Genomic DNA, 20813 nt, shown 5'->3' on the forward strand with positions numbered 1-20813 from the left:
TGGGAGATTTCCATCCCCAGGCCCTGTTTAGCTCTGGAGAGGCACCAAGGGCTGCCTGGAGGAGAATGCAGCCAGGCACAGAAAGGGACAGAGGGTCATCCAACAATCTCTCCTCTGCCTGAACTCTGTCCTTCTGCCCTCCAGAGTGATGGACACAGCGAGGATGGGGTCACTGAGGACAGTGGGGTTGGGGATTGGAGCAAGAGGAGTCTGGAATGTTTTTAGCTGGATTTGGGCAAGAGGAGTCTGGAATGTTTTTAGCTAGAGGTAGAGGTTTTTAGGAAGAGAGGAATGTTTTTAGCTAGGTCTGGAATGTTTTTAGCTAGAAGGGGGCCGGATTTGCCATGAGAGATGTTTTGCAGCGCTCTGGGTGACCAGGAACCGCTAATCCATTTGTGCCATCCCTCATGCCCAGCAGGTTCTGCTCCAGGAGGGCATCACCCATCCTGGAAGGGACAGGAGAGGGCCCCAGGTGCATGTTCCTGCTGAGGTGACACTGCACTGCCCCACCTTTGCTGCATGGGCACCTGGGCGTGTGGTGGTGACTGGGCACAAAACTGGGACCTGAGCTGGGCACAAAATGGGACCTGAGCTGGTTATGGGGTGAGCTGAGCACAAGGAGGAGGGAAAGGATGACTGTGAACACAGTAATGAGCTCCAGCCATCCTCCTGCTCTCCAACTCCCACATCCTCAGGAATTCCCATGCCTGCAAGGTTTGGTTTTGAACCACTTTGTGTCAGAGGAACAGCCAAAAGGCCAAATCTTCATCAGACAATCCCAGAATGGTTTGGGTTGGGACGGACCCTAAAATTCATCTCATTCCACCCCCTGCCATGGCAGGGACACCTCCCACTGTCCCAGGGTGCTCCAAGCTCTGTCCAACCCGGACTTGGGCACTGCCAGGGATCCAAGGGCAGCTTTCCTGGGGAGCCTCCTGAGCCCAGCACGAACAGGAGTGCCTGGAGGGACCCAGGCACCGCATTCCTTGGAGAAACTCAGTGCCAGGAGCTGGGATGGAGCTGGTGTTGGGCTCCCAGAAACTTCTGGTGCTGCTCAGACCTTTCATGTCAAGGGAATGTTGCTGTGAGGGTGGAGAAGAGGGACCCTGCAAGTATCTGGTGGGTTTGGTGATGACCCCACGGAGATCTGCTCCTCCTGGCTGTCACTGCCTCGCAGGACAGGTGAGGAGGTGAGGAGGAGGATGGACCCAGATGGGGAGGATGGATCCAGGTGAGGAGGATGGACCCAGATGGAGAGGAACAGACCCAGATGAGGAGAGTTGGATCCAGATGAGGAGGAATGGACCCAGGTGAGGAGGAATGGACCCAGATGACCCCTCAGTCACACAGCTCTGGCCCCAGGCCATGGCTATGCCTCTGCCAAGTGTGGTATGAGCTGACAGTGCAAACCCTCCTTGCTCTGCAGCTGACCTGTGTGAATCACACACAGGATATCCAGTGCAGCTCCCCCACAAACCACAGAGCTCTCTCAGGACCTCTCACACCCCCTTCACCAGCCCTGTGTTGTCACGTCCATGTCCAGCCCTCGCAGCTCAGTCCTTGGAGTCAGCATTGGGACAATTCCCAGGCTCCTGTGGCATCCAAGCCTTGCTGTTGGAAGGTGAGACAGAGTAGAAATTCTCTAAAGTAGAAATCCATTTTGATTTAGGTGAAATGTACATCTTTGAGTCTGTAGTTAGAAAACAAAGCTATGTAGCCTGACTGCAGAACCTAGGCTCGGAGAAGTTTCTTCAGTGAAGGACAGAGATAAGGGGGGAGAGACAAAGGGTGATAAAGAGAGACAGAGAGACTAGAGGTAGAGGTTTTTAGGAAGAGAGGAATGTTTTTAGCTAGAGGTTTTTAGGTTGACCTGCTGTGACAGCAGGTCAACCTAACCTAGGAATTCTTACTGTTAAAGAAGAACTAGCAGCAAATGTCACTCGAAATTCATAAAAATGAATATGTATGAACCTATTGTGAAATTGTATGCATATGTATTTGAGAGGGAGATAAAAAGAGACCTGAAGTTCCCAGAAGTACGCATGTCTTTTAAGGAGAGTAATCTCCACATGCATCCAGCACTGTAATAAACATACCAGCTTTACAACTTTCACAGAGTTGTAGAGTTTTTTGTTATCTCCACAAAACAAAGGTGCCAGGCAGGCGTGGAGCCTCTGCAAAGCTGGAGTGAGAGCATCCCTTTGGCATTGGGATGGATTTGGGGCAGGACTCGCTCTGCCCCCGGGCTGGGGATGACCTCCTTCCCCCATCCCACACCACAAAGCTTTTCCAGCTGGCTCTGCCGGGCTCCCCTGGCCTCGGGAACCTCACAGTGCCTCGCTTGTGCTTGGAAAGGTGGAGCTGAGCCAAGAGCAGCAGAGCCCGGGGCAGGAGGAAATCCCCCGGCACTCGGGAATGCTCACACAGTGAGGCATTGAGCCTGGCCAGGGAGGGGACAGGGACAGCCTGGCAGGGAGCGACAGTCCCTGGAGAGGGGACAAGGACAGCCTGGCAGGGACAATGTCCAGAGAGGGGACAGGGACAGCCCTGGCAGGGAGCAACATGTGATAGTGTTCACAGGGGTCTCAGGATGAGGGAAGAGATGAGGATCTGACTCCATGTTTCAGAAGGCTTGATTTATTATTTTATGATATATATTACATTAAAACTATACTAAAAGAATAGAAGAAAGGATTTCATCAGAAGGCTAGTGAAGAATAGAATAAGAAAGAATAAGAAAAGTTTGTGGCTCGGACTTTCTGTCTAAGCCAGCTAAGCTGTGATAAGCAATTAATTAGAAACAACTAACATAAGTCAAAGATCCACCTGTTGAATTCCACAGATTAATGAAAAATCCTTTCCTTAGGATTTTTCTTCCTGAGGAGCTGAGAGGCCTCAGGAACAAAATGTAAACATTGATTATCTGCTGCTGTGGAATGCAACAGGTGGATCTTTGATTGGCCCATGTTGGATGTTTGCAATTAATGGCCAATCACAGTCATCTGGCTCAGACAGAGAGCCACAAACCTTTGTTATCATTCTTTACTATTCTATTCTTAGCTGGCCTTCTGATGACGCCTTTTCTTCTATTCTTTTAGTATAGTTTTAATGTAATATATATCATAAAATAATAAATCAGCCTTCTGAAACATGGAGTCAGATCCTCATCTCTTCCCTCATCCAAGAACCCCTGTGAACACCGTCACAGCAGAGAAGGAGTTTGGCTTTGCTGGTGGCCTCTGCTTAATCAGCCTTCAGATTTTAAATATTTGGGGTGTTTCCCAAAACCTCTGGGGATTTACCCCTCTCTGAAGCCCTGAGTTCCCAGCTGCTGGGGAGGGTCCTGAGCTGCTTTTTGGCTTTTTTGGGAAGGCCAAGCTCAGAGCTGAGTGCTGCTGTGTTTGAAGGGGCTTTTGGGATCCCACAGGGATCCCACTGAGACCGAGTGGGTGGAATAGGAAACAACTCATTCATAACTCAGCAAGGCAAGGCTGTGATTTCCAGAGGACTTTAGTGAACACAGATGTCCCAAGGCATCCACCACCATCTGGCTGGGTTTTCCTCTGCTCTGTGGCTTCCTGCAGTTTGGTGTTTGTGCAGGATTCCTCCTCAGCTTTTGTCAGTCCCCAGAAATTCGGGGTTAATCAGCAAAAACCTCACCATGAGAAGCCACCAGGTTCTCTGTGCACCTTTGGTATTGCGTCTCCTCTTGTAGTTGAGACAGAGACAATACAAAGCAACACTCCATTTTCAGAAGGCTTCAAACCTGTTTTTATTCTAGCATGCATGCTTTTTATACATTCTTACAAAGCTCATAACTTTACACTTACTGGTGATGAGAGACAAACAAAGTGTTTATTGGAACAGTTGCAGGTTTCTCTTATTTTTCCTTCTTTCTTGGTTTCTATGTCTCTTTCTTGGTTTCTATGTCAGCAACCTTGGTAGAAAATTCTTTCAGGGGTAAACATGGATCCTCTGATCAAACTTCTCTCTGGCTCACAGAAATGGGTCTAAAACCTCTTGCACACCTTGTGTTCCCTCCTACAGCATGGGGTGATCGTGGCAGATGAGGAGGAATATTTCATCGAGCCCCTGAGCCCTGGAGCCAACGTCAGCATGGGGGGAGAGGGCAAGGGCAGCCCCCACGTGGTGTACAAGCGCTCGTCCCTGCAGTACCCTCACATGGATGCAGCCTGTGGAGTGATGGGTAGGTGCCCCAACCCTCTCCTCCTCAAATCCAGCCCAAAACCCCCTGGGGAAATCCTGGAAAAGAACCAAATTTTTCTACTAAATTTGAGATTTTCTTGGGTTTGTTTTTACCCTTTTCTGGTGGTCTGGGCTTTGGGAAGATCCTGTCCTCTCCTCCTCGCAGCAGGGCTTCAAAATTTGTAAATAGAGCATGGAATGGGAGAGGAAAAAAAACAAACCTCTTGTTTTTCTTCAAAAGAATCCTCCCAGATTTGGCCAATTTGCAGAGGATTGGGAAATCACAGCTCACGTGGGCTCAGCACAGCCTTGGCTTTGGGGTTTGTGTCCATGTTGGGATAACTCTGCTGCTGATGTGGAAAAGGGCCTTGGAGGGGGGGATGTGGGGCCTGACCCATCACAGGGGGCTCTGGGGGATGTTTAGGGGCAATGGTGACAGCTCATGTCTTGGTTTGGAAAGACTGGAGTCTGCTAAGGAAGGCAGGAGACTCCCCTGAAATAGAGAATGTAAACCCTCCCCACTCCTCCAAACTGCTATAAATTTTAAATTAAGGGGTTCTCAGGCAAAAATATGTGAGCAGGAAATAACAGTTCTTTAATAGAGAAAGGGGGGAAAAAAGGATAAAATAAACAACGCAGTACTCTGACAGAGTCAGAACCCAACCTGACACCCTGGGAGTCAGGGTGTTGGCAGCAGTCCCATTGGAATTGTGGCTGCAGCCCTCCTGCAGTGTCAGGGGTGGTTCTGTTGGAGCAAGGGGGTTCTGTAGAGAAGGATGTATTCTTCCTCTGAAGATCCAGTGGAAGAAAGAGGCAGCTGCTGTTCCTCTGGGAAATCCAGAGGAGAAAGCTGTGCTGGTGTTCCAGAATCTCCAGACTATATCCAGGCAGGAATGCTTGGCTCCTCCCTCTGGGCTCACATCTCCCAGTGGGATGCTGCAGTTCTTATCAGCCATGCAATGACTTTCAATAGCTGTTATCAGCAATGTCCCCTCCCAGGGAGGTGTGAATGTGGTCACTCAAAGAGAGAGATAAGGCAAACTGCCCACTTGACAAAGATAATCTGCCATACAGATGGCAATTGAAAATGTCTTGCATCGCAATCTTCAACCGCACATCAGCCCCATTGCTGCACCTACAGGGCTTTCACCTCCAAAAGGACCCACAAATACCAGTCCTGGCCTCTCCCCATGAGAGCTCCGGGTCCTTGCCCTTCCCACCAGTCTGTGCCAGAGCCTGGCTGGAATTCCTTGTGAGCAGGCAGAGTTTCAGCATCTCCCCAAAATGCTGCAGGCCCAGAGGATGCTCCTCCCTCAGTTCAGAGAGGCTCTGTAGGGCTGAGGGGAGCTGCCATCCCTACCTTTTCATAGATCAGTTTGTGGGAGCAGAGCAGAGCTGGCCCTGACTGCTCCTGGCTTCTCTCCAGGCTCAGAGCAAGGTTTTGGGGTCAAAAATCCTGCCAGGGACTGGGAGTGACTGGGGGGGACTGGGAGGGACTGACACCCTGTTTGGGTGTCACTTCAGGGTGTCCATCCCTCACTGCCCAAGCTGTGACACTTGGCCAGGTGAGGAGGCACTGTCACCTCCTCTGAGTGTCCCCAGAGCCACCAGCACCTCTGGAACCATCCTGTGCTTCCCTGGCCCTGCCCATCCATCTCCCAAAGCCCTGGTGGATGCAGACTCCCCTCCTGCTGACTCCTTGCCACATTCCCCAGCTTCCAGAAATAATTCAGCCCTCTCCTAATTGCTTCTTGGAAAGCAGAGTTGTGCAGGGGGAGCCAAAGTTTAGAACAAGCACAGCACAACAGCTCCAGCAAGGCCACCCTGTGGCTGGACATGTCCTGTCCTGCCCTGCCCTGCATTCCTGGGCTCCGAGCACCCCCAGGAGCTCCTCTGGATCCCTAAAGGAGCTGGAGCTGGGAGGGTTTGGGGCTGCTTGAGGCTTTGGGGCTGCCTGAGGTCTGCCCCATGACTGGATGTGATGAACCTCAGAGCAGGCTAGGAAACCTAACCTAACCTGGGAGGGACTGGGAGCAACTGGGAGCGACTGGGACAGAGCAGCTTTGTACTGGGAGGGACTGGGAGCGATTGGGAGGGACTGGGAAGGACTGGGACAGAGCGACTTTGTACTGGGATCTGGCAGCTTCTCCCAAGGGCATCCCAACCATCCCAGGGTCATCCCAAGAGCATCCCAACCATTCCAAGGACATCAGAGCCATCCTGAGGGCATCACAACCATCCTGAGGGCATCACAACCATCCCAACGGCATCATAACCGTCCCAAGGGCATCCCAACCATCCTGAGGGCATCCCAACCATCCCGAGGTCATCCCAACCACCCCGAGGGCCTCACAACCATCCTGAGGGCATCCCAACCATCCCAAGGGCCTCACAACCATCCCAAGGGCATCACCACCATCCCGAGGGCCTCACAACAATCCTGAGGGCATCCCAGCCATGCCAAGGGCATCACTACCATCCTAAGGGCATCACAACCATCCCAACAGCATCACAACCATCCTGAGGGCCTCACAACCATCCCAGGGGCATCACAACCATCCTAAGGTCATTCCAACCATCCCAAGGGCATCACAACCGTCCCAAGGGCATCCCAACCATCCCGAGGTCATCCCAACCACCCCGAGGGCCTCACAACAATCCTGAGGGCATCCCAGCCATGCCAAGGGCATCACTACCATCCTAAGGGCATCACAACCATCCCGAGGGCATCACAACCATCCCAAGGGCCTCACAACCATCCTGAGGGCCTCACAACCATCCCAGGGGCATCCCAACCATCCTGAGGGCATCACAACCATCCCGAGGGCATCACAACCATCCCGAGGGCCTCACAACCATCCTGAGGGCATCACAACCATCCCGAGGGCCTCACAACCATCCCGAGGGCATCACAACCATCCCGAGGGCCTCACAACCATCCCAAGGTCATTCCAACCATCCCAAGGGCATCACAACCATCCCGAGGGCATCACAACGCCCCTGAGGTCCTCACAACCATCCCGTTCCCTCCCCAGATGAGAAGCCCTGGAAGGGGAGGCACTGGTGGCTCCGGACACTGAAACCCTCCCCGCTGAAGCCGTCGGGCAACCACAGCCAGCGGGGCCAGCTGCCCCTGAAGAGGTCGGTGAGCACCGAGCGCTACGTGGAGACCCTGGTGGTGGCTGACAAGATGATGGTGGGCTACCACGGCCGCAGGGACATTGAGCAGTACATCCTGGCCATCATGAATATTGTAAGTGTTACACCCACACCAGGAGCCTCGTGGGCTGGGGGAGAACTCCTGTTCATCACCCTGTCAGGAGAATTAATCCACAAACGTCAGAGGTTTGTGTCCAAAACGGAGACAAACCTTTTGCTTTATACAAATAAAGGGAGAGGCCATGTGTCCTCTCAAATTTAGGAGTCTTTTTTATTTTATTCGAATAAAGGGACAGGAGATGAGGCCTCTCAAATTTTGGGAGGATTCAGCCACCTTTCTATCCCAATTTTCTTTCTCTCTTTCCCCATTTCTGAGGTACTTGAGAGGTTCAGACTTCCCAGAATGCCTGATACCAAAGATTCCTCTCTAATGTATAACCCTCCTTTAAAATTTTTAAATCTTATAGAATTTAGGGATTTTCCCCATTGTTTCTTTCATCTTTCTATATCCAATTTAATTTATTAGCAAAACCTACAATTTGTTTGTGAAGGTAAATATCATTTGCCACTCATCAATCAGCAGAATCCTTCCTGTTGTTTCTTTTACCTCCTAGTGCTGGTTTTATCTACCAGCAGCTCCACAGTTTGTTTGTAAAGGCAAACCTATCATTCCTCTCAGTCCCAAAAGGAGAAAGGGAAAAGGAGATTCTCCTGCATGAAGCAGGATGGGGAAATGGGATCTGTTCCAGGCTGGCAGTGGCTTCTCCCCTGGCTCTGAGCAAGGTGTGAAAAACGCCAGTCACTTATATTTAAAATTTTAAAAGTTTAATAGTAATAAAATGGTTATAAAAATAGTGATACAATTAGAGTAATAATAATTTGGACAAATTGAATTAGGACAATATGAGACAATAAATACAAAGAGTTACAGTCGTCCAGGTACCTTTTTCTGGGCAGCACGAGGCCAAAAAAGGACACAGCTAACAAAGGATTAACCCTTAAAAACAACAGCCTGTTGCATATTCATACACCTCATACCTGATGCATAAATTCCATTCAAACACAGGATTCTGTCTGATCAGTGTCAACTTCTTCCACTGAATCCTAACAGCCCCTTCGAGGCGGGAAGAAGTTAATTTCTTCTGATAAGAGGGCAATAAATTCTCTTTTTCTTCTTTTTCTGAAAGATTCAGGTGTCCTGTGGCTGCTCTCTCACTGCGAGTCCTTTCTTTAAAAAAAATGTCCTACATAGTATAGTTTCTATTTTAACATTTTTTTATAACCTAAAACTATATTTAACACTGTACTTAAGAGAATTACTACAGCATTACTTTCTAACACAACACATATAATATTCATTAGAATATTTGCGAAAAGCCAATCATAAATACATGCATTTTTCACAAAGATTTTGGGGTCCAAAATCCTGCCAGGCTGGCAGCGGCTTCTCTCCAATCTCATAGCAATGTTTTGGGGTCCCAAAATCCTGCCAGGCTGGCAGTGACTTCTGCCCTGGCTCAGAGCAAGGTTTTGGGGTCCAAAATCCTGCCAGGCTGCTGCTGCTGAGCAGAGGGACCCCGGTGGGACCCCGGAGCCTGCAGAGGTAAACTCTGTCCTGTCTGATCCCGGGCTGGGAGAACAAAAGCCTTTCTTTGAGCAGCATCTCTCAGCTGAAATTAGCATTGCAAACGCGGCCAGGCAAGCTGAGAACCACATGGGAAAGCAGAAGGACGGGCAGCTCTCACGCTTGGGGGCTGAGCAGAGAGAGGGGCTCAGAAATCCCCCCAGAGCTCTGGTTCTGGTGTGGGGCTCTGCAGGCGGCAGGGTACCAGGCTGGATGCATTAACAGCCCTGCTGGATCCTCCTGTGAGGTGAGATGGGTTTGGAAGTTATCCATCAACCCTCTGAAAGCCCCTCTGTGACGGCTCTTTGTCCCGTCCTCCGCAGGATCGCTTTCCACGCTTTGCATTTCTAAAGCCCCGACGCCAGATTTTCAAACAATCCCGGTTTCATCTGCTCCGAAACAATCCTGGGGGGTGCTGCGGCCTTCCCGATCCCCACCGAGGGATGCTGTGCCCTCCCCTCAGCAAAGCTCCAGCATCTGTGGGGATTTTGGGGGATTTTGGAAATTTCATCCAGTGGGGATTTTTGGGGATTTGGAAATGCCAGCAGTGGGGGCTGCCCTGAAATGAACAGGGCAGCGTGACGGTGTTCACAGGGGTTTTCAGGTGAGGGAAGAGACGAGAATGTTGACTCTATGTTCAGAAGGCTTGATTTATTGTTTTATGATATATATTACATTAAAACTATACTAAAGAATAGAAGGAAAGGTTTCATTTCAGAAGGGTAGCTAAGCTAAGAATAGAATAGCAAAGAATGATAACAAAGGCAGCTGTCTTAGACTGTCTGAGTCAGCTCTGCTGTGATTGACCATTAATTACAAAGAAGCAGATGAGACCAATCACAGATGCACCTGTTGCATTCCACAGCAGCAGATAATCATTGTTTTACATTTTGTTCCTGAAGCCTCTCAGCTTCTCAGGAGAAAAAATCTTAAGGAAAGATTTTTAATGAAAAGATGTCTGCGACAGGGCAGGAGACTTTTTCTCCTTTTTAATGCCTTTATTAAAAGTGATCAGCTCAAGGTTGGGAGGCTCGATGGATCCGTGGTCTCCATCGTTGCTCCCAGGGTGACTCGGAGGAGGAGGAATATGCAGCTTTGTCCACTAAAGGACAGAGCTGAGGGTCCTGTCCTCACAAGAGCAGTGGGTTTGAACACCGTGCTTTTCAACTTTTGGGTTTTCCAGTCTCCTGGTCTTGGTTTCAGATGAGGTCTTAGCTCAGGGTGAGAGGCTACAAAGGTTTTCAGCATCTCTGCAGGTTCGGTACTTTGTTTTTCAAGTCCAGACATCACTCTGCTCTCTTAATTCTGTATTGGTTCGTTGTTTTTGGGGTCTTTTCGGTAAATTTGGTGGGGTGGCTGCCCATGGCATGCAGGTCTCGAGGTTATTTTGCATCCTCTCTGATGCCCCCCCATGTCCCCTCCTCTCACTGGGGACAAGAACAACTTAACCCCAGGCAGGGCCATACCGATACAAAAGGAGCAATTAACACGAACAACCGGTGATTACAATAACAAACAAGTAGAACTTCACCTTGGCAGCAACTGGTTTAACTGGCTCTATAACACTTTTTTTCAAAAAAAAAAAAAAATTGGCAGATTTTTTTATTTATAACGGATTTTGGAATTGCCAACAGTGGGGGCTGCCCCACCTGGGCTGAGGGATTTTGGTTTCACTGCTCTGGGACAGCGAGCTCTGATTGTGGTTTTGGGGATTCTGCTATTCAAGTGTCCCATTCCCATCCCTGCTTCCCAAAAATGTTGGGTTCAGACCCTCCCCACAGCAGTACCCAGCCCTCCCCAGCTCACCTGGCCACAGAGCTCATTTTTAAGACTCCTCTTTTCTTGTTTCTTGGAGGTCAGGTTGCCAAACTTTTCCAGGACTCGAGTCTGGGCAATATTGTCAATATCCTGGTCACCAGGCTGATCCTGCTCACCGAGGATCAGGTAAGCTGGGCTTTGCTGAGTCTGTCCTGTGTCTGCACTTCCCTTCAGGAGCTGTGTGTCCACCCTGGATGTCACTCCCAGGAATTCCCCTTAATGTACATCCTGAGGGCTGGGCTGAGCAGACCTCTGGGAATCTGAATTTTTGCGTGATAAGGTGACTTGAGGGAGGTTTAAGTAGCTTTAGTTCTCCTAAAGTGATGTTGGAACCCTGGCTGCTGAGAATTTCAGACTTTCTGTGCTGACAGGCACTGACCCCGCAGAGAACACTGCATTGATCTGAGGCCATGGAGAAGCTTCCAAAATGGAATGACAGAACTGGGATTGTGGGTGTGGAGTTTGAATAGAAGTGTGTGATAAAACAGGGTGGGAAACTTAGAGTTGAAGGTTTTAGAATATAGTAATATATATAAAGCACGATGGAGATTTTAGGGCAGAGGCTGGTCCTTCTCCTTCTCCTTCTCCTTCTCCTTCTCCTTCTCCTTCTCCTTCTCCTTCTCCTTCTCCTTCTCCTTCTCCTTCTCCTTCTCCTTCTCCTTCTCCTTCTCCTTCTCCTTCTCCTTCTCCTTCTCCTTCTCCTTCTCCTTCTCCTCCTCCTCCTCCTCCTCCTCCTCCTCCATGGGTTTGGGTGGTTTTGTGTAATTGGATAAAAAAGTCCCCATTGCAGGCCATGGGTGGTTGGTTATTGGCTTAAAAGTAAAAACAATTTAGGTGTCATTTCTTAATTGGACAGTTTATCCTTAAAAGGCCTTGTAGAGAGAGAGATGGGGCTCCATTTTTGGTTTGTTAGAGTGAAGTGCTGTAGAACTCAGGGTTTGTGAGACTCTGGCATAGTCTAATACGCTAAATTAATAAACATCTTAGTCTAATACACTAAACTAATAAACATCTGAGTCCAAAGAAGAAATATCGTCCCATGATTTAATCCCAACCCTGGCAAAAAGTTAAGACTAACAAAATCCCATTTTTCTTGCTTTCCCATGGCCTCCATGAGGAATTGGGGCTCTCTGTAGTGGTGTCAGTGCTCTGCTGGCATGGAATGGGCAGTGCCTTCCCCCCAGAGCTTCCCTGGGAACACCCTCTGCCATTGCTTCCATTGCAGCCCACGCTGGAGATCAACCACCACGCCGGGAAATCCCTGGACAGCTTCTGCAAGTGGCAGAAATCCATCGTGAACAGGAACGGCAACGGGAACGCCATCCCGGAGAACGGCATCGCCAACCACGACACCGCCGTGCTCATCACCCGGTGAGCCCTGTCCCCTGGGCTGGCACTGTCCCCTGGGGGTGGCACTGTGCCCTGGGCTGGCACTGTCCCCTGGGGGTGGCACTGTCCCCTGGGGTGGCACTGTCCCCTGGGGGTGGCACTGTCCCCTGGGGGTGGCACTGTGCCCTAGGGGTGGCAGCTGTCCTGAACTCCAAGCTTCTCCAAAGCTTCCTGACTTTCAGTGGGTGCAGATTATTGCAGTTCAGATTATCGCCCTCCAGTTCAGTTTATCAATTTCCACCCCCAGTTTGTTATCAATCTCCACCTTCACTTTTGTTATCAGTCTCCACTCCAGTTTATCACCCTGTACCCCAGTTTGTTATCAATCTCTACCTTCACTTTTGTTATCAATCTTCACCCCAGTTTGTTGTCACTTTCCACTCTTCCCTTGGTCTTTGCTGGGATGGATGATGGATGGATGGATGGATGGATGGATGGATGGATGGATGGATGGATGGGGGATGGATGGATGATGGATGGATGGATGGATGGATGGGGGATGGATGGATGGATGGATGGATGGATAGATGGACATGGATGGATGGATAGATGGACATGGATGGATGGATGATGGATGGATGAATGGATGGACATGGATGGATGGATGATGGATGGATGAATGGATGGACATGGATGGATGGATGGATGGATGGATGGATGGTCAAAAGGAAGACACAGAGGATGACAGGGACAGTGGAAGGAATGGCAGAGCAGCTGAAAGGCCACAGGATGCTGAAGGGATGGAGGGCACAGGGAGTGCTGAGCTCCCCAGGTGCTGCTGCCTGTGCCTGGGATTGTCCCTCCAGTCCCCACAAATCCCTCCTTGGACAGATGCAAAACACTCCAGGAGAGGCCAAAGGCAAATCCAACATTATTTTGTGCCTTTCCCCCTCTCCTTCAGAGAAAGAAAGTCAGGAAATGAAAGTGCTGGTGAGGGGAGCCTCCAGGCGGGAGCTGCTTCCTTTATCCATGTGCTGCTCTCCTGCCCCAGCTCCAGCACGGTCCTGATGAGACCCCACAGAGGAGCGACAGAAGGGCCCCTCATCCCCAGATTTTCCCCTTCCCGAGGGGGCTGCAGCTTTTTCCTGCCCTCCCTCCCCACATCTGTGAGGCAAACGCCGGCTCCGAACTCTCCATCCTCCCTCCAGATGTTGGAGCCAGCCCGGAGCCGCTGCTGAGCCCGGACAGCGCCCGGCGCATCCGGCCCCGGCCCCAGTAAATTCCCGGTGTCACGATAAGATCTTGCTGAGCTCGGGGCTTTTTTTCCTCCTGCAGGGACGTGTCAAAGCAGAGCGTCCGAAGGCTTTAAAGGCATTGGCCCCAAACAAAGCAACAAATGTTTTGCGCTCTGCTCGGTTTCCTGCCGAGAGGAGGGGAGAGGTTTGGGCACTTCCAGGGGCCAAAGGGACAGGAGCCATCCCTGGGAATGTGTCGCACTTAACCCTTCGTGTGCTGCAGCTTCTCACCGCCCACCTCCATCACTGAGGGGTCAGTGGGGGGAGCAGTGCTGGGGAATCCTGATGGTGTCCCCAAACCCGCTCTGGGGTCACAATCCTCAGCCTTCACCCCGTGGCTGTCTCAGACCTTCTCTGGGGTCACAGTCCTCTGTCGTGCCCACCCTATGGGTGTCCCTAAACCTTCTCTGGGGTCACAATCCTCAAACCTCACCCTGTGGGTGTCCCCAAACCTGCTCTGGGGTCACAATCCTCAAACCTCACCCTATGGCTGTCTCAGGCCTTCTCTGGGGTCACAATCCTTGGTCCTGCCCACTGTGGGTGTCCCCAAATGCACGCTGGCATCACAATCCTCAACCCTCACCCTGTGGATGTCCCCAAACCCTCTCTGGGGTCACAATCCTCAGCCCTTAACCCATGGGTGTCCCCAATCTTCTCTGGGGCCACAATCCTCTGTCCTGCCCACCCTGTGGGTGTCTCCAAACCCTTACTGGGGTCACAACCCTTGGTGCCACCCCAACCTGGCTCTGGGGTGTCCCAGTCCAGCTGCGCCCTGGTCCCCCAGCTGACCCCACCCTCCCCATCTCTCAGCCTGGCCCCTTTCAGTCCAGATTTGCACCCCCCAAATGTTGACCTTCGCAAGGAAATGAGAATATTCCCTCTCTAACCCAAACTGGTCTCATTTGGAGCTGCCACCTCTGTCCACTTTGAGGATGGTGTGTTTCCATCTGGAGGAGGTTTTTCCTCTTCTTGTTTTACCTTTCATGGTACAAACAGAGAATTCCTTCATGCAATGGCTGGAAGTCGAGGCCAGGAGCAGAGGGAAGAGTCACCTTGAATAAACCCAGATTGGATTTGTTTGGAAAATTCTCAGTAAAGAACTGAACTAGAAAAAAATATAGATATAAAAATCACTTGAGCATTTTCATGAAACCACAGTGGGATTTGAAATGGAACATGTTTTCAAACTGAAATGTTTTCTTTATTTTTAGTTTGTTTTTAATCAGAATTTCACATGCCCCATCCCTGGCAGTGTCCAAGGCCAGGCTGGACAGGGCTTGGAGCACCCTGGGGTAGTGGGAGGTGTCCCTGCTGTGGCAGGGGGTGGAATGAAATTATTTTTAAAGTCTTTACCAACTCAAACCTTGCTGGGATTCTGTGTTTCTCTGTTTGATTGATGCAATTTCCTGCAAGAGATCTGAGCTGGCAGAGCAGAGGTTGGCCCTGTCCTCTCCCCCCTGTACCCAGGAGTGCTGGGGAGCAGAGCTGGACCCACCCAAACCCAAAGAGCTCCAGGTCTGGAATAACCTTGGCATAACCTTGGACAAGGAATAACCTTGTCCCTGCTGATTTATGGAATCATTAAGGTTGGAAAAGGCCTCCAAGATCATCAAGTCCAACCTTTGGCTGAATCCCCTTGCCCACTAAACCACATCCTGAAGTGCCACATCTGCTCATGGTTTTAACACTTCCAGGAGTGATGACTCCACCACTGCCCTGGGCAGCCCATTCCAATGCCTGATAATCCTTTCCATGAAGAAAATTTCCCTAAAATCTGATCTAAACCTCCCCTGGCACAGCTTGATGCAGTTTTGTCTCCTGTCCCTGTTCCCTGGAGCACAGCCCGAGCCCCCTGGCTGTCCCCTCCTGTCAGAAGCTTTGCAGAGCCACAAGGTCCCCCCTGAGCCTCCTTTGCTCCAGGCTGAGCCCCTTCCCAGCTCCCTCAGCCTCTCCTGGGCCTCCAGACCCTTCCCCAGCTCTGTTCCCTTCCCTGCTCATGTTCTACCACCACATTTCATTAAAACCAAACCTCTGACCTGGCTCAGCTCTGCCATTAAAACCCTCAGTGAATCTCAGCCTGGGCAAAGTGAGTGCTGTCCTACGTGTCACCATTGGTATTTCCATCCCAGAATATTTCATGGGCTGGTTTGGAGTGGTTTGGATGTGAACACATGGGCAAAAGGACAACCCCCAAAATCAGAAATGTCCTTAATGCCGCCTTCTCTCCTTCACAGGTACGACATTTGCATCTACAAGAACAAGCCCTGTGGCACCCTGGGTGAGTGGAAATCTGACACCCCCTCAGTACACAGAACTTTGGGAATGTGATGAGGATGGGCTGTGCCACCCCTCCTCCAGCTGTGCCACTCCTTTTCCAGCTGTTCCATTCCCTTTCCAGCTGTGCCATTCCCCATCCCACCTGTGTCATTCCCTTTCCACCTGTTCCATTCCCCTTTCCAGCTGTGCCATCCCTTTGCAGGTGTTCCATTCCCCTTTCCCAACTGTTCCATTCCCCTTTCAGCTCTTCCATTCCCTTTCCAGCTGTGCCACCCCCATCCCACCTGTTCCATCCATTCCCACCTGTGCCATCCCCATCCCAGCTGTTCCATTCCCTTTCCAGCTGTTCCATCCCCATCCCAGCTGTGCCAGCCCCTTTCCCAACTGTTCCATTCCTTTCCCCAGCTGTGACTCCCTTTTCCACATTTTTCCATCCATTCCCACCTGTGCCATCCCCATCCCATCTGTGCCATCCTTTCCCACCTGTGCCATCCTTTCCCAGTGAAGGTGCAGCTCCTGCCCCAGCACCACACCAGTTCTTTCCAGCCTCCTGTCACTTCTGTGAGCACTAAACCAGCACCCCTGAGCTCTGCTGGGCCCTGGAACTCCTCTGTTCCACCCCTGGAACAGCTCCAGCTCCATCCTGCTGATTAAGAACCACTCACATTTTTAGGGCATGTCCACAGCCTGCTGGAGCTCCTGGCTGAACAGGGAGAAATCTGACAGTTTTGTGATGACTGCAAAGGGAGTTTTAATTGTCACAGCCCTGTCTGGCTGCAGCTTCTGCTTTGTCTTGTCCTGGTCTAGACGGGGCAGGCCGGGAGGGATTTCTGCTCTGCATCACTGTGGGGAGAGCTGGTGGATCTCTGAGTGCTGGGATGGCTCAAATCATTCCCCTGGCACAGCCAGGCCCTCCCCTGGCCTGGGGCAGGGGCACAGATTGTGCAGAGGGAATTTGCTGTCACAATTCGGGGGGAATTTCAGCATCACCCAGTCCTCCAAATGAGCCATGCTGGATTCCTGGTGGGTGCCAGGCAGAACCAAGGTTGGATCCTGGCTGGCTCAGCTCTCCCTGGCCAGGTTTGGATGCCTCAGGGCTGGTGAAGCCCATCTGAGATTCCCTCACCAGGGTTGTGCCAAGGACTGCTCCCCTTTGCGCCATTTGGACATGAAATTCAGAGGATTTTTGGCATTTCTGAGCCTGTCACTGTTAATTCACCATCAGTGCTGAGTGACCATGTCCTGTAAGAGCCACGAGTCCAACCCAAAGCTCAGTGCAATTATGAGAAGGAGCAGCTTATAGCAGAAAAAAGTGATCCCCCAGGTGGGAAATAATGTTCATTTACTCCAATGGTTTCAGAAAGCTGAACATTGCCTTATTAAGATATACTATATTACACTAATACTATACTAAATTACATACTGAAGGGATGTACACTAATTCTACACTAAATTGCATACTAAAGAGATACTATATACTAAAGAATACTAAAGAAAAACCCGTGACTGTCTCCAGACAGTAGATCCAATTGGTCAAGAAATAAAACAACCTTCACCAGAGTCCAATTAACAAATCACTCTGGGTGAAGAATCTCCATAACACATTCCACACGTGCCGAACAACAGGAGCAGCAAGTAGAGATAAGAATTGTTTTCTCTTCTTTCTCTGAGCCTCTCACTGCCTTCCCCAGGGAAAATCCTTGGGGAAGTTGTGCCTGCTGCAGAGAAAAGGCTGCAGCCCCAACAGCGTAGTGCTGCAGAGCATGAAGCACATCAGGCAGCCCCAAACACCCCCAGGTCCCCTCAGCCACCCTGAGGTGGCCCTGTGTGACAGCTCTGTCCCCTCCCCAGGCCTGGCCCCCGTGGGGGGGATGTGTGAGCGGGAGAGGAGCTGCAGCATCAACGAGGACATCGGGCTGGCCACGGCCTTCACCATCGCCCACGAGATCGGCCACACGTGAGTGCAGCTCCTGCTGCTCTGGCCCTGCCACCAGGGGCTTGTTATAAATACATATAATCTATAATCTATTATAGATTATATTCTATTTACATACAATAATATATATTATATTGTATGATTATTGATTATTATATATTATATAATAGATAATATTTACATATTATCTATAGTATATATATTTATACATAATTATAGTATATAATATAATATTCTATATTATTATATATATAATACAGAAATTAAATATTTAATTATATATTTAATTATATTATAATATATCATATACTATATTATATATTGCTATATTATATGTTATATATTATTATATTATTATATATGTATTATATAATGTATTATATATCATACTATATAGTCAATATTATCTACAATATCATTATTAATTGTAATATATAATATAATATAATGTTATGTTATATTATATTATATTATATTATATTATATTATATTATATTATATTTCCATAAAATATGTGTAGTATATGATATATGATATATGATATATGATATATGATATATGATATATTATATATGATATATTATATATTATATATTATATATTATATATTATATATTATATATTATATTATTGGCTTTTCGCAAATATTAAAATGGATTCTATACATGTCATTTTAAATTAACTTTGTTATAAAGATATAGTTTTATTTCTGTTGTTAATTAAGCTCAGTGAAATAGCTGATATAAATGTCCTTCTGTTAAAATGCCTGCTTGGATGGATACATCCAATAAAAATATAACGAGGACACCTGTGCAGATCTGCCAACCATCAGCGCTCACTGACTGAAGGCAGTGAGGAACTAAAACTGGAGGTGATAAAAAAAGGATTAAAATCACAACCAAGGAATACACCTGGTCTCAAAAGGTGGATACAAGGAGGAGATGTGCTAAACAGTTCTTGGAACATGTAAACTTGTTTGGGGAAAAGTTTACTATGCATAAGGGTGTATGAATATGCAAAGGGCTGATGTAATGGAAAAGGTATTTAAGGAGTATCCCCAAAGATAACGGGGTGCTCTTGGCTGAGTAATAACCTTTATAATAGCTCACATAATAACCTTTGCTCTATGGTCCTTGTCTCCTATTGTCATTTATTAAACTTTTGAAATTTTCACAGGAGAGTGAAGGTGTTTTTCACAGGCTGAAAACACTTCCTGTGGACCATCCAGGTGTGTCCAACCCCAGCTGGATGAATTTTCCCAATAACTGGGACTTAGGGAAAAAACTCTGCAAACTTTATTTCCTTGTTGAGAAACACCTGTTTCATAAAGAAAGTTGAGTTTGCCATTAGACTATCAGTCATAAGACACATCAATGATCCAACACGAGGAATTTCAGCAGTTGAAACAATTCACTTTTTTTACTTGAAACAGTTTGAGTGTTCCTGAGAGCTGTTAAATTGTATAAAATATTAGTTTGAGTAGTTTTTTAAATATGAATATGAAGGAGGAAGTAATTTTGCCCAAGGCTCTGTGCTGTGGTGCTCTCCAGGTTTGGCATGAACCACGACGGGGTCGGCAACAGCTGCGGCTCGCGGGGGCAGGAGACGGCCAAGCTGATGGCTGCCCACATCACCATGAAGACCAACCCCTTCGTGTGGTCCACCTGCAGCAGGGATTACATCACCAGCTTCCTGGAGTAAGGAATCCACCCCTCCCTGCCCTCCCTCCAGCCTCCCCCAGTCTCTTGTGAGGAGGGGGTAAAGCCAAAACAAAGCCCAAACCCCCAGAACCTTCTGTCTTGTCTCCCAGAGTCTCTTTCCTTCCTTTAGACTTTTTTTTCCTGCCTGTTGAACATCAAAACCCATTTATGATGTGGCTAGGATAGCTTTATTTATTATATTATTTATTATATATATAATATCTTTTTATTTGTTTTTATTTATTTATTATTCTCATGTCCAGAAACTTCACTAATAGATCAGTTCCCCAGAGGAGGAGTGGGGGAATTCCTGGAGTGAGGAATCCACTCCTACAGTAAGGAATCCACCCCTCCCTGCCCTCCCTCAAGCCTCCCTCATTCTCTTGTGAGGAGGGGGTAAAGCCAAAGCAAAGACCCAAATCCCCCAAAACCTTCTGTCTTGTCTCTCACAGTCACATTCCTTCCTTCCTTTAGACTTTCTCATGTTTTTCCTGCCTGTTGAACATCTAAAAACATTTTTGTTGTGGCTGGGAGAGCTTTATTTATTTATTATATTATTTATTATGTATTGTATAAAAAACAAATAATATAATAACACATCCCTGCTCCTCGTCCTCCGTGTTGGCCACCCCCAGCTCCAGGAGCCTCCAGTGGGACGTGGTGTGAGCAGGATTTGGGGCTGGGGGTGATGACAGCGGCTTTAATTTAGGGGGAGCTCTGAGAGAAGCGAGGAAAGGGGAGGGAAAGGCATTTCTGGCTGAATTTGGATGTTCCTACAAAGCTCTGGCAAGCAGGAGGTTGGGCTTGGAGAGGGAGGCTGAGGGATCAGAGCTGGGTGGGTGAGCAGCCCCTCTGCCCACCCAGTGCCCACCTGGGCACACCTTGGGCACTCACCTTGGGGACAACCTGGGCTGGCAATACCCTGCAAAATGGCTGGAGCTGTGCCAGGCCTTGGCATGGAGCTCAGGGCAAGGTTCTGCCCCCCGAGGCTGCTGGGCACTGCCCAGGCTGCCCAGGGAATGGTGCCAAGGCTGCCAGAGCTGCAGGAGCTCCCAGGGGTGCTCAGGGTGGGGTTGTTGGGGTGGCTGGGCAGGGATGGGGCTGCACTGATGATCCCTGAGGGATCCAGCTCAGGATATTCAGTTGGGCTTCTCTGTTCACCTCTGCCCAGTGATGATGCCATCTGGGAATTTTAAGAGCTGTGATAATTTTCAGTAAGTGCAGATGATCCCTGTGGGTGCCTCCCAGCCCAGGATATTCCAGGTTTCTCTGAACCCTCAGATCAACACTTCCAGAGTTACCTCAGAACCAGGATGTTCTTCCCAGCCTGGGAAGGATTTCAGAGCACTGTCTCCCACCCAGAGCAGACCCAAATTTATCCCCTCAAGCAGCCAAGCTCTGTGACGGTGTTCACAGGAGTTCTTGGATGAGGGAAGAGACGAGGATCTGACTCCATGTTTCAGAAGGCT

General features: G+C 49.1%; 1 protein-coding gene across 1 annotated transcript in view; it reads left to right on the top strand.

Moving 5' to 3' along the window:
* The window catches only part of ADAMTS10 (ADAM metallopeptidase with thrombospondin type 1 motif 10), a 72488-nt gene that overhangs the window by 22167 nt on the left and 29508 nt on the right, over window positions 1-20813 (top strand). Inside the window, exons 4-10 of the mRNA XM_074528770.1 lie at window positions 4048-4207; window positions 7242-7459; window positions 10850-10933; window positions 12033-12178; window positions 15666-15709; window positions 17560-17665; window positions 19195-19341. Coding sequence (XP_074384871.1) covers window positions 4048-4207; window positions 7242-7459; window positions 10850-10933; window positions 12033-12178; window positions 15666-15709; window positions 17560-17665; window positions 19195-19341 — 905 coding nt within the window. The remainder of the gene's footprint in view (window positions 1-4047; window positions 4208-7241; window positions 7460-10849; window positions 10934-12032; window positions 12179-15665; window positions 15710-17559; window positions 17666-19194; window positions 19342-20813) is intronic.

The sequence above is a fragment of the Zonotrichia albicollis genome, chromosome 29 (genome assembly GCF_047830755.1).
Source record: "Zonotrichia albicollis isolate bZonAlb1 chromosome 29, bZonAlb1.hap1, whole genome shotgun sequence".
Taxonomy (NCBI): Eukaryota; Metazoa; Chordata; class Aves; order Passeriformes; family Passerellidae; genus Zonotrichia; species Zonotrichia albicollis.